The sequence below is a fragment of the Ovis canadensis genome, chromosome 3, assembly GCF_042477335.2.
Source record: "Ovis canadensis isolate MfBH-ARS-UI-01 breed Bighorn chromosome 3, ARS-UI_OviCan_v2, whole genome shotgun sequence".
Lineage (NCBI taxonomy): Eukaryota > Metazoa > Chordata > Mammalia > Artiodactyla > Bovidae > Ovis > Ovis canadensis.
The window spans coordinates 2,988,310-3,003,047 of NC_091247.1; the positions used below are offsets into that span (position 1 = coordinate 2,988,310).

Sequence of the window (14,738 nt, forward strand, 5' to 3'; positions counted from 1 at the left end):
GGAGAGCTCTGTCGGTGGCCCCCCCGCGGGGACCCGGGGTTTGGGGACCTGCCTCCCACCATTTCCTCTTGGTTTCGGTTGCTGGTAAGCGGAAACTACACGGTTACTGGAAATGACAGGTCTGGGGGAGAAGCCAGAGTTTTGAGTGTGTGTGTCTTTCCCTGAAAGCTTTTCAGTACAAGAGATGCTGAGCTAAGGCTGGGCTGAGGCGGGGCCTGGGGGTGGGGGGTGCTGGCCACACTTCCGTCCCTGGGGACTCCGTCTCCCCTCCGACCACGGAGAGGGCCGGGGGAGGTGACTGCCTCTGGGCCTTCCGGGTCAGCCTGAGGGTCTCTCCTGCGCTCGCCAGGCTGGTTCCGGCTCCCAGGGGTGGCCCCACAGGGCGGGGCTCCCCTCACTTCCCCCTCCAGGGCTCAGGATGAGGGTGGCCTCAGGCCTGATTGAGAGCCAGACGGGGTGGGGGAGGCCAGGCAGGGCTGTGTGTCCCAGTGTCCACAGTGGCAGGGGCCTCAGGCCATGACGGCTTCCGCCTGGGGGTCCACGGCCCAGGCCCAGCCCAGCACGGCACTCGGCAGGCATCTGGGACGTGGCCTGGGTCAGGGCTGGCCCCAGCTGAGCCCATCCGGGTTTCTGGAAGGCCTGGCCTCCAGGCCACAGGCAGGCATGGTCCACGTCAGCTGCCCGGCCCTGTTCCAGCTCGCTGCTCCCGCCAGGCTAAAAGAGCGCTGTGCTCTATAGCGCAGGCCATGGGGGGCTGTGTGACCGGGGGCTGCTCACCCGCCCCTATGAGCTCCCCTGTAAACAGTAACACACGTGGGTCCCGATGGGACACATCAGCGTGGCTTCACTCCACTCTGGGCCTGTTCCCAGTGCTCCCAGGCTTTGTCCAGAAGGCTCTCAAGAGACCAGCCCAGCCCCGGATTTGGGTGAGGTCATGGAAGGGCGCTGGTGGCTCAGACGGTAAAGCGTCTGCCTACAGTGTGGGAGACCTGGGTTCGATCCGAGTCGGGAAGATACCCTGGAGAAGGAAATGGCAACCCACTCCAGTGCTCTTGCCTGGAAAATCCCATGGATGGAAGAGCGTGGTGGGCTACAGTCCGTGGGGTTGCAAAGAGTCAGACACGACTGAGTGACTTCACTTTCACTTTCATGGAAGGGTGCAGGGTCGTGGCCAGCCCAAGAACCTTCTGCTTTCCCCGTGGAGAAGAGTCTCCCCTGAGCCCAGACGGCCCTAGGCCCAGACCAGCGGGCGGGCTGCCCGAGTGTCCCCAGGCTGTGACAGCGCGGGGCTGTCTCTCAGCAGGTCCACGCCGGCCTGGGCGCAGCTGCCAGGGCTGTGTCTCCTGGTGTCTGCCGTGGTCCCGTGCCTTGGTGACTGTGCTGAGCCCGGGGTGGGGGCCAGGGCGGCCACGGGCTTGTGGGCAAGCCTGGGGACACGGGGCCCGGTGGTCTGCCTCGGACAGGGGTTGGGGACTGGGCAGGTGGCGAGCCTGAGCTGGGAGAGGCATCCAGGGAGAGGGTCTCATGGGAGCCTCATCAGGGCCCACTCTCTGCTGGCCCTCCCAGTGGCCGGCGGCTATAGGCTTCGTGCTTCCTCTCTGTCCCTAGGGCTGGACAGACAGGAAGGAAGGCCACATGAGCTCTTGTGGCTGAGGGTGGTGACAGGTGTCCGGCGTTGGTGGGACCCCTCCTGCCACACGGAAGGGGTGCGAGGAAGCCGGGGCCCAGGGCAGCCCCACCCTGCCAGCTGGGAGCTCCCCAATTCCCAGGCTTCTCACCCAGACACCCTCCCCTCCGCCTCCAATCCAGGGTTTTGAGTTTCAGCAGATCTTGTGGGGTTGTAAGAACACATTGTCTGCTCCAGCCCTCCCGGTCTGGGAGACCAGGCGGTCAGGCGAGAAACCCAGGCCGCCGGGGTGGGGGAGGGGGAGAGGAATGGGGTGCTGAGGGCCCACACCCCCTCCTCCACCCAGGGAGCTCCTGCTGGCCTCCCAGCTGCCTCCAGGGGGCGCTGTGCTCTAGCTGCCCCCAACCCCCACACTGAGGGCCTGGCGTCTGATCACCGCTGGGGACAGCAAAGGTTAACAGCTACATTCAAACCCAGGTGGTGCCGTGGGCATAACCTGCCAGAGCCCTGGTTTTCTCATCTGTACAATGGGCCAGTGTCCCTGCAGGGCCATTCTGAGAAAGAGACGAGATAAAGCCTGAGTACAGGTCCGGGAGCGGGGAGGGGGGTCCACAGTGTCTTCCTTCTAGGACCCGTGTCGAGGGCGGTCCTCAGTGTTCTCCGGCGCTGCATTCGCAACTGGAGAATGGGAAGAAGCGGGGCTGCCCCGAGCGTCCACTCCGGTCGGCGGGAGAGCGGCCGGGCAGGCCTCCCCTCTCCCCGCACCACCCCACAGCCGAGCAGAGGCAGGCATTGCAGGGCCATTTCTGGCTCTGGCTCCGACCTCAGTCTGTGGTTGCTGACTTAATTAATCGAGTTTGGATTAAGCGCACCCCCGCCCCCCATGGCGCGGGCCACAGGCCGCATGCTCATCGGTCCCTTCATTGTATCCAGTGTCTGGGGGCACGGGTCCAGCTCCGTCTTGTGGGAGCTCCCTGGCAGCTGGGAGGGGCCACTCCCTGGCCTCCCAGAAGTGGGGCTGCAGGCTCGACCACGTGGGTCTCAGAGAGCTATTGGGGTGAACCCTGGATAAGGACACCCATTCCCACCTTTGTCCAGCTCCTGGCTCCATCTTTGAGGGTGATGGTTGGGGAATTAACCCAGCAGAGCAGGGCCGCGGCGGGGCGGGGGGGTGGGGGTGGGGCAGCAGGCTTTTCTTACTCGCCCAGCAGCCCCCAGGGCTCTCGGGACAGCGTGTTGGCTGTGCCTTTTGCAATGTCCAGAGGGACCAGCCAAGCAGCGATGTGTGTCTGCCTGTGGGTGGGCCTGGGTGGTTCTCTGCCCACTGCAGCTGGGCCATCTCCAGGAAGCCGCTTGACCTCTGCCTTTCCATCCCTTCAGACGGGCAGCCACTTCCCACGTCGAGGGTGGGGCAGCTATGATCGCCGCGGGGGGGGGGGGGGTTGGCGAGCCACAAGCATTGTTTTCCCCGCAGTGGGAAAGGTGGCTTCCCGGAGGACCGCTTCCGTCCACACACAACACAAAGGGCTTCCCCGCGCTCCTGCACTTCCTCTTTCCAGCTTATTCTAAACCATCCAGAGGTGGAACTTGGGAGAAAAGAGGCAAAGAGCCCTGAGCGGGGAGCAGCTGCTGGGCCCGGCGGCTCCACGCCCCGCCCCGCCTGGACCCCTTTCCTCCTCTGCGGCCGCTGCCTGTTCTCCACTGAGGGTCAGCTGCTGTTGGGAGTTGGGGTCTGTCTGCCTCAGACCTGGCTGGTCCTTTTCCGGGGTCCCCTGTTCCTCGGCAGCCCTGGCTGCCGCTCGCCTCCTCCCTAAAGCTTGGGAGCCAGGGCAGCGCCCTCCCCGTGCAGCTCTGAGCCGCCCCAGCCCAGCGGCCGTGCAGGCTGGAAGCAGACTGCAGCTCAGCCAGGCTCCAGCCGGGTCCCTGCAGTCGCTTCCTGGGGCAGTTGTGGCTGCAGGTGGTGGAGTGAGGTCTCACACTGTGGCCTCCAAACCCGTGCAGGGGTGGCCAGGCTCCGGGTTGCCCTGAGCACACCCTGCCTGAGCAGAAAGGGACCAAGACAGGAGAGGGCAGAGGGCTGTCTTCCAGGTACCCTGGGGCACGGCAGAGTCATGGCTCAGACAGCGGTCTGGACCAAGGATGCTGAGGGTTTGAGAGAAACCTGGAGCCCCGCCCACTGCCTGTTGGAGTTCCCGGGCACCCCTGGCTTTTGTGTCTCCCAGGGGCTCCATTCCTCACAGCTGAGCTGTCCTGGTTGTGCCCAGTGGGGAAGGACCCCAGCATGGGCATGGTGGGTGGGCACAGTGAGGGAGGCCAGCAGAGGCCACTGAGCACCACCCCCAGTCACTGCATGACCCCCCAACCTGCCACGAACACAGCCTCCTGGAAACTGTGATTCCCCACTGGCATTTGGGGCCCTTGAACCAGCCTGTGCCCAGGACCCCTGGCAAGCCTTATCCAGGAGCACAAGTGGACTCCTTGACCCCGCCCCCTCTGAGGGAGGAGCTGGGGGCTCAGAGTCTGTCCAATGCACCCCCCTGTCTCCTGGCCTCAGTCTTCCTGTTCCATAAGTGGGCAGGAGCCTCACTCCACCCGGTCTGCAGGTGGCCCCAGTTGCCTGGGCTGGGCTGGGGGTCTGAGAACCTCCCGGTCAAGCTGCCCCGAGGTGGGCGGGCCTGCCTGCCTGGTGGTGGGCCTTAGTGGTCTTTGTTTAGCATCCTGGACCACCTCTGGGGAGGAGGGGGGGACTCTGACGAGCCATCCGTGCTCCCTGGCCCCTCTCTTCGGGGCCCCAGTAACATTGTGTTTGTTGGAGGATCCTGGGCAGAAAGCCTGTGAGCGAGGCAGTGCTGGTGTGGGGAGGGTCTTCTAGCAGGCACCCCACTGCAGGCAGAGCTAGGGCCAGGCGTGGGGGGTGGGAAGGGCCTTCAGCTGCAGCGGGTAGGAGCCCAGGCCCAGACTCAGCCCCCCGGGGATACGGGCTGCATGGCTGGGGGCAGGGACCTGCAGAGCTGTCCCTGTCCGTATTGGGTGGCACGGTCCCTGCCCACCTTTGGGGCATAGGCCCTGGGCCTGCAGACGTGGCCTCCAGCCATGGGTTACCGGCTCTTGCGCTGATATCCCAGGCCTCAGGCGGCAGGGTCGAGTGGGGCCCTCGGTGCTGGGGAGCCCTGTGTCCCCCACGGCTTCCCTTAAGCAGGTACACGGACCCTGGTGGAGCCACCGTGTCCCCAGGGACACGTCGGTGAACTGCGTGCAAGTCAAATCCAGCAGTGTTGGCTAGAGTGGGAGTCTGCTGTGCTCCAGGTGCCCACGCCGCCTCTGCACCAGGCCTTCTGTGCCCTTGGTCCCCTGACTCGCGTGAAACGGAGGCATGGCAGGCAGTGCCCATCTGTGCCGCAGAGCCTCCCAAAAGTTCTGATGGACTGTCTCACCCATCCATCGGTGGTGACCCCCCCCTCCCCTGGGGCGACTCTGTCTGGCCTGCAGAAGGAACGGGGTGGCACACCCCCCGACGACCCCCAGTCCGCACCCCGACCCGGCCAGGGCCCTGTGCTCACCCAGCTCTGCCCCACTCAACCCCCCTGCTCAACCACAGACTGCTTGAGGGCAGACCGAGCGGGTCCTTCCTCTGTGCTGAGTCCCGCCTTCGAACTGCGTGTAGAGGGAGCTGTCATCTCTCCCCTGGGGGTGGCAGATGGCCCGCTTAACTCAGAAAGAAAAACAGCACCATTTAGCATTAGTCCCGGGTGAAGGGGTGAAAGGTCAAGGCAGCATCTGCCTCTGGACGCTTCTGGGGCTGCATTTCTATGGAGTGGCGCTGAGGGGGTGGGGGGTGGGGGGAGGAGCCGGCTGGGAGGAAACACTGAGGAAGCCTCCAGTGAGCTCCAGGCCGGTGGGTGGCTGGGCGGCTGGGCGGGCGGGCGTCCCAGCGGCTGTTCTGCCCTGCCACCCCCAACTCCGGGTGCCGCCTCTCTGCAGCTCTGATTCTGGAGCCCCCAGCCCCACCTGACCCTCTGCTGCTGGCCGTGGTGGGCCAGGACACCCCGTCAGGCTATGTGTGGGCCGGAGGGAAGGCGAGTGGAGGAGGAGACACTGGGAGACCACCTTCCAGAGGAGGGCAAGGAAGGGAAAGCTGCCACGGGCCCCTGGGAGCCAGGAGCTGAGTGGCACGGTGCATGGGGCGGTTCTCGTCCAGCCTCAGGGTCCCCGACGGCCCCTGGCCCGGAATCCTGAGGCAGGTGTTGGGTGCGACTTTGCCCTCCAAGCATGGGCCCCTGTCCCTGCCAGGCACTTAGGCCGAGCTGCCAGGACAGGTGTTCAGGACCGAATGGCCACGAGGGACTTGGTCGCTGGTCCCGGCAGACTGGCCGCATCTGAGCAGCCTCACGGGCCCTCCTCCACCTTCTCAGGGAAGTGCGGGGGCCATGGGTGCCTCCCCAGGAAACCCCAGCACTGCAGCCAGGGTGGGGGACAGGTGGGGACACGTCTAGGCGAAGGGGGGCATGGCCGGAGGCCGCCCAGAGCAGGGACAGGCCTCTGTGATGGGCTGTGAGGCCCCCCGACCCTGCCTACCCACCCCCGCCCTCCTCAAGACCAACCTTGCCCTGGGCGTCCTCCCATGGAGCTAAGCCAGGCCCTGCTTGTACCTAGCACCCCCCCACCCCCGCGCCGAGCACCTGCCTCAGCGGCAACCCCCCCCCCCCAGGCTGCCGCTCCCTCGCTGCCCTGCCCCTCCCCCTGCTGGGGTGTTCGTGGTGGACGGTGGCCAGGCCCAGCCCTGGAGCCGGCCCGCATGGGCAGCGTGCCTTCACAGCAGCGTCCGCCAGGCCTGGGCGGGAGCAGGGAGGACAATAGGCCCCCTCAGCCGCTGCCTTCCCCCCGCGGAGGAGCCTCCCTGGCTCCTGCCCTGCCCCCCACCCGCTGGGGCTGGCAGCCGCCACTGCGCCGGCCGGGAGCAGCTGCTGCCCGCGTCCCTGGCCACAGGCGCACCTGCTCCCCAGCCGCCCTTTGTCCCTGCTGCTGCAGCCTGATTTACTGGGCGCGCTTTTCCTCTCGCTGTAATTCATGCAGCCTCCCTGGCCGGGATGCTCTCGATCCAGGTGGATTCTCCCACAGGCTTCTGCGCTAGGCTCCCCATTCAGGACGGGCTTGGGGTGGGGTTCAGGGACACACTGCCCCGTGGCTGGAGGCTGGAGGGTTGTGCACCCTGGTGGGGCCTTTCTGGTCCACTTGGGAACGCTGCTGAACCAGACCAGTGATGAAGATGGAGCCCACACGGAGGACGCCCTGGGCAGCCTTGTGTGCGTTTCCCCCAGGCCATGGGGCAGGCCTGCCTCACCTCACCCACCTGGGTGGGCTTCCCACGCCTTGGAGCTAGGTGTGGACAGGGCAGGCGGGCTCCCACCCCGCTTTGATGACCAAGCGTCCTCTGTCCGGCTCCCACTTTCTGCCTGCTCTTCAGTAGCTGGGAAAAAAAAAAAGCCTTTTCTCCAACGGGAGTGGTGGCCAGCTCCTGCTCGACAATGGAGGGCATTGAGAGGTGGGGGAGGGGCTACCTCCTGGGTCTCCCCCCTCCCCTCCAGGGCTCTGGGTTCCCAGTGCCACTCAGGCTGGGACCAGGCGGCCTGTAACTGGATCCACGCTCAGTGCGGGCCACGCCACCTTCCCCAGGCTCCAGGGTGTGGCCCTCCCAGGGCCTGGGGTGCCAGGGTGCCGGTCACACAGGGGGTGCTCCCCGGGGTCTGTGCCCCCAGAGAGGAGCCAGCCACACCCGTCCTCCTCCCTCTCCCTGAGCCGGCTGGGCTGGAGCCCCGGCTCAGGCCTGAGTTACCTCCCCTGCGCCCCTCCCAGAAGGGCAGCTGGTTTTCTTTAAGCCAGTTGGTTTGGGACTTTTGGCTTCAGGCGACAGATGGTGGTCCAGACTGGCCATTTTGCGTTCTCCTCGCGCGCCCTGCCCAAGCCACAGCCTCAGGAAAGCCCCAGCTCCTCACGGATCCCCCACCCCCTTCCCTGCGCAGCTTTGTGCAGGAGAGGAGGGAGGGGCCCCGGCGGGCTGGCATTTGTCGGGGGTGAGGGGTCCTGGAGTGAAGGCGTAAACCCCACGGAGCAGCCCCGCTCGGGCGGGGGGGTCTCGGGAAGGTAGGGTGGTTGGAGCCCAGGAGGGCCCTCTCTTCCCCCAGGGCCCTCGTGGCTGCCCGGCGGGGGTGGGGGCCCCGCCCAGCGGCGCCCGGGGCTATGGGCCCAGCGTCAGGGCTGCCTTCCCAGGCCGCTGCAGGCTGGGGGCCGCGGGCGCGTTCCACCCCAGAGGCTCTGCCTCTGGGAAGAGGGAGGCCTGGCTGGTCCCAGAGCCCCTCCTGGGCTTTCCCTCGAGCGCAAGGCCACGAGGTGACCCTGGGGGGCAGTGTACTGCCGTGCCTCGAGAAGCCGAGGCAACAGGTGGCCAAGGGCGGCCCCGGGGTGGGGGTGGCAGGTGCCGAGCCCTTCCCAGTGGGGAGTGCCTGGGACCAGGCCTGGGGCCGGGGGGGGGGCAGGGTGCCCCCCACACCCGGCTCACCTGCTGCCATCTTAGCCTGGGAGCCGGCACAGGGCCTGCCACAGCGGCGGTCTTCCTGGCCGCTGCTTTCTCCAGCTGTGCAGCGGGCTGGGCATCCGATGTGAAGCCTTCGCCCCCGAAAGGGAGAGACTGCGTCCGGGCACCATGCGTGGGTGAGGGTGGAGCACCGAGTAGCCCGGTCCTGTCGCGTCGGACCCCCGAGAGAGAGTTCCACGTCGGTGACAATGTGGGAGCCCGGCCATGTGGTGTCTGCAGTCCTTGCCCTGTTTGCTCTCGTGTTCGTACTGAAAGAAGAGCAATCTGCGAACTCTTTTATTACCCAAATAACGCACATTCGTTACAGAAAAGCTGGAGAGAGATAGAGTAGGCAGGTCCCTGAAACAAAAGGTTTCACAGAACACCATTCCCTTCCACGGAGAATGGCTGGGTCTCGCCCGCGTGGCTCCTTCTCGGTGGCTCACGAGTGCAGACAGACGCCTCCATGGATTCTGAAACCGACTCTGGGGCCCGCCGAACACTCTGGTCTCTAATGTCTCCAATTAACGTAATCACTGTTTTTACGGACATGAAATTCCCTTGATGTAATAGTAACCACTTGAAAGTGGAGAGCTCAGTGGCGCTTGGCACCTGGTGATATTGGGCAGTGACCCCCACTGTGGTCCCAGAACCTCCCCGGGCCCTTTGAGGGGGGCCGCTGCCTGGGAGGGGGACCCCCATGGATGCCGGGGCTGGTGGCGGGCTAGCTAGGGAGTGGGCGCTCACCACCCTGGCGTGTCTGCCACAGATGCAGCGGGGCCTTTGCGGGCCAGCAATGCCAGGCCCCCAACCCCTGCCTCAGCGCCCCCTGCAAGAACGGCGGGACGTGCCACACGACGGAGCGAGAAGGCCTGGTGGACTATGTCTGCAGCTGCCGCCTGGGCTTCTCGGGGCCGCTGTGCCTGACGCCCCGCGACCACGCCTGCCTCGCCAGCCCCTGCCTCAATGGCGGCACCTGTGACCTGCTCACGCTCACCGAGTACAAGTGCCTCTGTCCCCCGGGCTGGTCAGGTGAGGACCCCGGGGGTGCGGGGATGGAGTGGCCTTCCCCCAGCCACCCACACAGCCAGTGACGGCCCCCCGTCCACGTGGCCGTGGACAGTCCTGGACTGGGCTCAGCTGTGGGGGTCAGCGACCCAGAAATCGCCTAGAGTCCCCGCTCTGGGGTCCCCATGCCACTTTCCAGCCCTGGAGGCGTCAGTTCCCAGCTCGAGGGCACCCCCCCCGCCGCAGCCTCTGTGAGAAAAGAGGAGACTCCCCCGGCCCCTGCAGGAGCCGTGGTGTCACCGCTGGCTCAGAAGGGATGCAGTCTGGGTCAGCTCCCCAGGGGGCCTGGCCTACTGTGCATCCGGCAGTGGTCACTCAGCCCCTAAGTGGTTGGGGTCCCTGGGTGGTGAGGAGCTGATGCCACTGGGCCCATGCCCGGCTCACCCCTTGTCCAGGTCTGGACGCTGCCTCCAGCTCATAGGAACCAGGGAGGCCGGCTAACCACCCCCCGCCCCCTGCCCCCCCAGGGAAGACGTGCCAGCAGGCCGACCCCTGCGCCTCCAACCCCTGTGCCAACGGTGGCCAGTGCCTGCCCTTTGAGGCGTCGTATATCTGCCACTGCCCGCCCGGCTTCCACGGCCCCACGTGCAGGCAGGACGTCAACGAGTGCAGCCAGAGCCCCGGGCTCTGCCACCATGGCGGCACCTGCCTCAACGAGGTCGGCTCCTACCGCTGCGTCTGCCGCCCCACCCACACCGGCCCCCACTGCGAGCTGCCCTATGTGCCCTGCAGCCCCTCCCCCTGCCAGAACGGGGGCACCTGCCGCCCCACGGGGGACACCACCCACGAGTGCGCCTGCCTGCCAGGTACTGCCCGCTGGAAGCATGCAGGGGGCGGGGAGCTGGGCAGGCTGGGTCTGGGGGTATCACCCGAGCCCGGGCGGTTGGAGGGCAGCCTTGGGGGTGGTGCGGGGCACGCTCTGGGATGGGGGCACCCACCCACCAAGTGCCGCCCCGGGACAGGCCTGCTGTGACACCCTAGTGCTCCTACCCTGCCGCCCCCAGGGAGGGCCTGAGCATTCCGCCCACTCCGGGCTCGCTCTGTTCTCCTGGCCCCCTGCCCCGCGTCTCCCAGGCCGTGGACACCGGCCTCCTCCAGGCCCCCCAGGAGGCCCCTTATCCCGAGTCCCCTGGGACCACGTTACAGAACTCTCCCCGCTGCAGGGAGCACCCTCTCCCGCGTCGCCCGCGGGGCTTCCCCTGGTTCCTGGAGGTGGGGCGGGGGGGCCGGGGCTCACACATGGCTCCCCACAGTGGGGGCCCTTGCTCCTGGCCTCTCCCGTCGCCCACTGCCGGGGCAGGAGTGACAGGCGGGCCCAGCCCCACCCACCCCCCCAGCAGCTCCACCGTTCCTGTTTCGGGTCCCAGACTTTCCACTGTAGTTTTCTTCTGAGTCCGTTTTGCTGCTGCTGATCTAAAAATACTGATAATGACGAAGAGGTTCGAAAGCCTCCAGTCTGTCACTTGCATGGGGGTGGTTAGGCAGGGACTGGGAAGGGGAGGGAGTTTTGGGGCGGGGCGACGAGGAGGTGGGGTCGGTGGGGTCGGTGGGGTTTGGGTTGCTGGAGAGGGGAGGACCCAGGGTCCGGCTGACCCAGGACTGACCCAAAGGTCGCTCTGGCCCCCACACGGCCCTTGGCCCAGCCCGGCCCTTGCAAAGAGGAAGTGCTTTTCCCGCCCGCAAGCCCCGGGCTTGTTGCCTCTGCGTGCAGACGCCAGGCGTGTGCATTTCCGGTCCCTGATTCTCCCCTCGCCACCTGCCCGCCCCGGCACTACCCACTGCCCGGCTGGGCTATGTGGCTGTTTCAGCGTCTGGGTTCAGATGTCTTCCTGAGGGGGGTTGGCTGTGTGACCCCAGGGTCAGGAGGGGCTGTGGTGCGGGCTGGGGGGGCCGGTGGGAGGCGTGGGGGCCTGGCAGAGGGGGCTGCACGCGTGGAGCAGGTGCAGCCCCACCGGCCGGAGGTGAGCTGAGGCTGGGGAGAGGCGGCGCTTTAGGCCTGCCGCACGCAGGAGGGACTGGAGTGTGGGCGCCAGGCTCCAGTGGGGGGGGCCTCCGAGAGAGGGGCAGGAGGGGGTCCAAAGGCGCCCTGGGAGGGGCATTAATTAGTAACTGGCTGCAGGTTTGGCTATTGCCAGACGCACCTTTCTGGGTTGATTATTGAACCAGCAGGAGTCGAACGGATTAATAGCTAACTGACTGGACGTGGAGGGGGTGCTGCAGAAGTTGGCCTGGCCGGGAGAGGGCAGGGAGAGGGTGGGGGGCTCCCACCCTGCCTGCGCCTCTGCTTCTGGGAAGTCTGGGGGCCGCACCTGCACACACACCCACCCCCGACTACCTGCCAGGGTCCCTCTGTCTCCCTGCTCCAGTTCTGTGCGAGGGGGCTCCCAGGCCCAGTGCTGCCCCATCAAATGGGGTATCCACGGCCGCACGTGGGGGTGTGCAGACAACCCTGAGCACAGGGCTGGGCCCGCAGGCAGTGCCCAGTCACAGAGGCCGTAGCGCAGACGTCTTCTCTGACAGAACCCCGGGGAGCCTGTGACCGTGGGTCTCTGTCTGTTCAGCCGGCCGTTTAGAAAATGATCGCTTAGGAATGTGCTGACCGTGGGCTCTGGGGTGTGCGGCCCGGTCACAGGAGTGGGGAGGGCGGGGTGTGGGGCAGGGACCCCTCGGGCTCCAAGGCGGTGGGCGTCACAGGACAGGCTGTGGAGAGCAGCTCTCCGCCCAGAGCAGGGTGTCCTGGGTCCAGCCAGGAGGGTGCCAGAGCCCAGTGCGAGCGTGACAGGACGGTGAGGGCCTGGCCCCGTGGGGAGGCCTGACCGGGCGACCGGCCCCTGCTGCAGGCTTCACTGGCCAGAACTGCGAGGAAAACATTGACGACTGTCCAGGGAACAGCTGCAAGAACGGAGGCGCCTGTGTGGACGGCGTGAACACCTACAACTGCCGCTGCCCCCCGGAGTGGACAGGTGTGCACAGCGGGCGGCTCAGGGGGCACCTCTGCCCCTGGAGTCTGTCCCCGTGGGGGGCAGGCAGAAGGGAGCTGAGATATGGGACGGGAAGGATGCTGTGACCTGCAGCTGACTGCCCCCCCGCCAGGGTCTGAGGCCCCCCCAAACCCCCTGGAGCAGCACAGACGTGGGTGGCACCAGCCCATCTGTGTGAGCCATTTGCAGCCTGGCCCCAGGCTGGCCTGGCCACAGTCAGGTCCCCAGTTTGAGGCCAGCTTGCTGGCCAAGACACAGGGATGCTGGCCAGCAGGGTGCAGGCCCTGCCCACAGGTGAGCGTGGACCCCAGTGCACCTGTGCCCACGGAGCGGCCAGGCAAGAGCCCCCAGGTGCCAGGGGTGCCGGGGAAAGGCTGGCTCTGGCTGGCGGGGCTGGAGGAAGTCAGGAAGACTTCCTGGTCGAGGTGAGGGTCTTGGCTTGGCGGAGGGGGCTGGAGGCACCAACCGTCCCGGCCCCCCGCAGGTCAGTACTGCACAGAGGACGTGGATGAGTGCCAGCTCATGCCCAATGCCTGCCAGAACGGCGGCACCTGCCACAACACCCACGGCGACTACAGCTGCGTGTGCGTCAACGGCTGGACGGGCGCGGACTGCAGCGAGAACATTGACGACTGCGCCAGCGCCTCCTGCTTCCGGGGCGCCACCTGCCACGACCGCGTGGCCTCCTTCTACTGCGAGTGTCCCCACGGCCGCACGGGTGAGCGCCCGGCCTGCCCCCAGGCGGGGGGCCCTGGGGGGTCAGGCCTGGGCGAGGGGCCTCACACTGCAGCTTTGTGGGGCCCGTAAGGGGGGAGCCCCAGGAGGGGCCTCCTGGAGTGAAGCGGCCGGCCACGAGCCTCCCGGAAGAGCTCTGGCGTTGTAGGGCCCTCCACAGGGTCGCTGGCTGTGTCCTGGCGGGGGCCCTCCCTGGGGAGCCGGGTGTGGGCAGTCGGTGTTCCCGCTGACCCCTGCCGCCGTGCCCAGGTCTGCTGTGCCACCTGAATGATGCCTGCATCAGCAACCCCTGCAACGAGGGCGCCAACTGCGACACCAACCCCGTCAACGGCAAGGCCATCTGCACCTGCCCCTCGGGGTACACGGGGCCGGCCTGCAGCCAGGATGTGGACGAGTGCTCGCTGGGTACGGGCAGCCAGGGTGCTGGGGAACCTGTTGGAAGTCGTCCGATGGGGGGAGGCGGGTCTGATGGGGGAGGCAGGCACACCCCCGACTGTTCCAGAGGCTAGGGTTCCCAGAGCAGCCCCTTACCCATGCCGCATCCACCCCCCGCCGCCCCCACCAGGTGCCAACCCCTGTGAGCACGCGGGCAAGTGCATCAACACGCTGGGCTCGTTCGAGTGCCAGTGTCTGCAGGGCTACACCGGCCCGCGCTGCGAGATCGACGTCAACGAGTGTGTATCGAACCCGTGTCAGAACGACGCCACCTGTCTGGACCAGATCGGGGAGTTCCAGTGTATCTGCATGCCTGGTACGCGGCCAGCCGCCCGCCCGACCCTGGGAGTGGGGAAGCCGCATCGCCTCTGCCCCTGGCCTCCGTGCCCGCCCAGGCTGCAGCCTTCCCACAGTTATCTGGGGAGGCTCGAGCTTGGTCTCCGGGCACAGTGAAGAGCAGGTGAGCGCGGGGCGGCTGGGTCGGCCCCGGGGAGCAGGTTGCTGACCAGCCCGCTCCCGCCAGGCTACGAGGGCCTGCATTGCGAGGTGAACACGGACGAGTGCGCCAGCAGCCCCTGCCTGCAGAACGGCCGCTGCCTGGACAAGATCAACGAGTTCGTGTGCGAGTGCCCCACGGGTGAGCCTGGGCCCCGCCGCCCACCCTGCCCCTGTGCCAAGGCCGGTCAGGTCCCCCATGGTGGGGAGGGCCCGTAAGAGCCTCACCTCCGGAGTGTGGGGAGGCGGGGGTGGGTTGGTTTTCAGCCCCCAGAGGACAAAGCTGGGCCGGGCAGGGTTCCTGGCCCCCACCTCGCTGAGAAGCCCGGGGCCCAGAGACCTCCCTTCCTGCCTTCGTGCCCCGGCGGGAGGAGGGCCGGCCTGCCGCGCCCGCCTGCCTCTGCCTGCCGCGCCCGCCTGCCTCTGCCTGCGGCAGTGGATGTGATGGCTAGGAGGGCCTATGGAGCCTGTGAGGGCCCCGAGTCTGTCGCAGGGAAGAGCTGGGGGACGCCAGGCCCGGGGAGGTGTTGGGGGTCAGAGCCCTGGACCTTCTGAGATGCAAATCGACTGTCCCAGACGCCTAGCCGGGAACCGAATTCTCAGCCCAGCCCGGCTGTAGCCATGGCAACTGTCCATCTTGGGCTGAGCCTCCTCTGAAGGGGGCAGGGCAGGAGGGCCAGGACCCCAGGGGTGTGCTCTGAAAGAGGGCGAGGAAAGGATACGGGCATTTGCCGTTTGCCCAGCCCTGGCCAAAGCACTCTTGTGGGGCCCTCCCAGGCGCCCCCCGCCCCCCGACCTTGGCCAGCCAGGGCTTGGCTGTGGTGCC

General features: G+C 67.0%; 1 protein-coding gene across 1 annotated transcript in view; it reads left to right on the top strand.

The window, feature by feature from the left end:
• NOTCH1 (notch receptor 1) overlaps positions 1-14,738 on the top strand; it is a 45,887-nt gene that overhangs the window by 9,842 nt on the left and 21,307 nt on the right. The window contains exons 3-9 of the mRNA XM_069579871.1: positions 8,968-9,230; positions 9,734-10,072; positions 12,107-12,229; positions 12,732-12,965; positions 13,232-13,387; positions 13,548-13,733; positions 13,941-14,054. Of these exons, the coding sequence (XP_069435972.1) occupies positions 8,968-9,230; positions 9,734-10,072; positions 12,107-12,229; positions 12,732-12,965; positions 13,232-13,387; positions 13,548-13,733; positions 13,941-14,054 (1,415 nt within the window). The remainder of the gene's footprint in view (positions 1-8,967; positions 9,231-9,733; positions 10,073-12,106; positions 12,230-12,731; positions 12,966-13,231; positions 13,388-13,547; positions 13,734-13,940; positions 14,055-14,738) is intronic.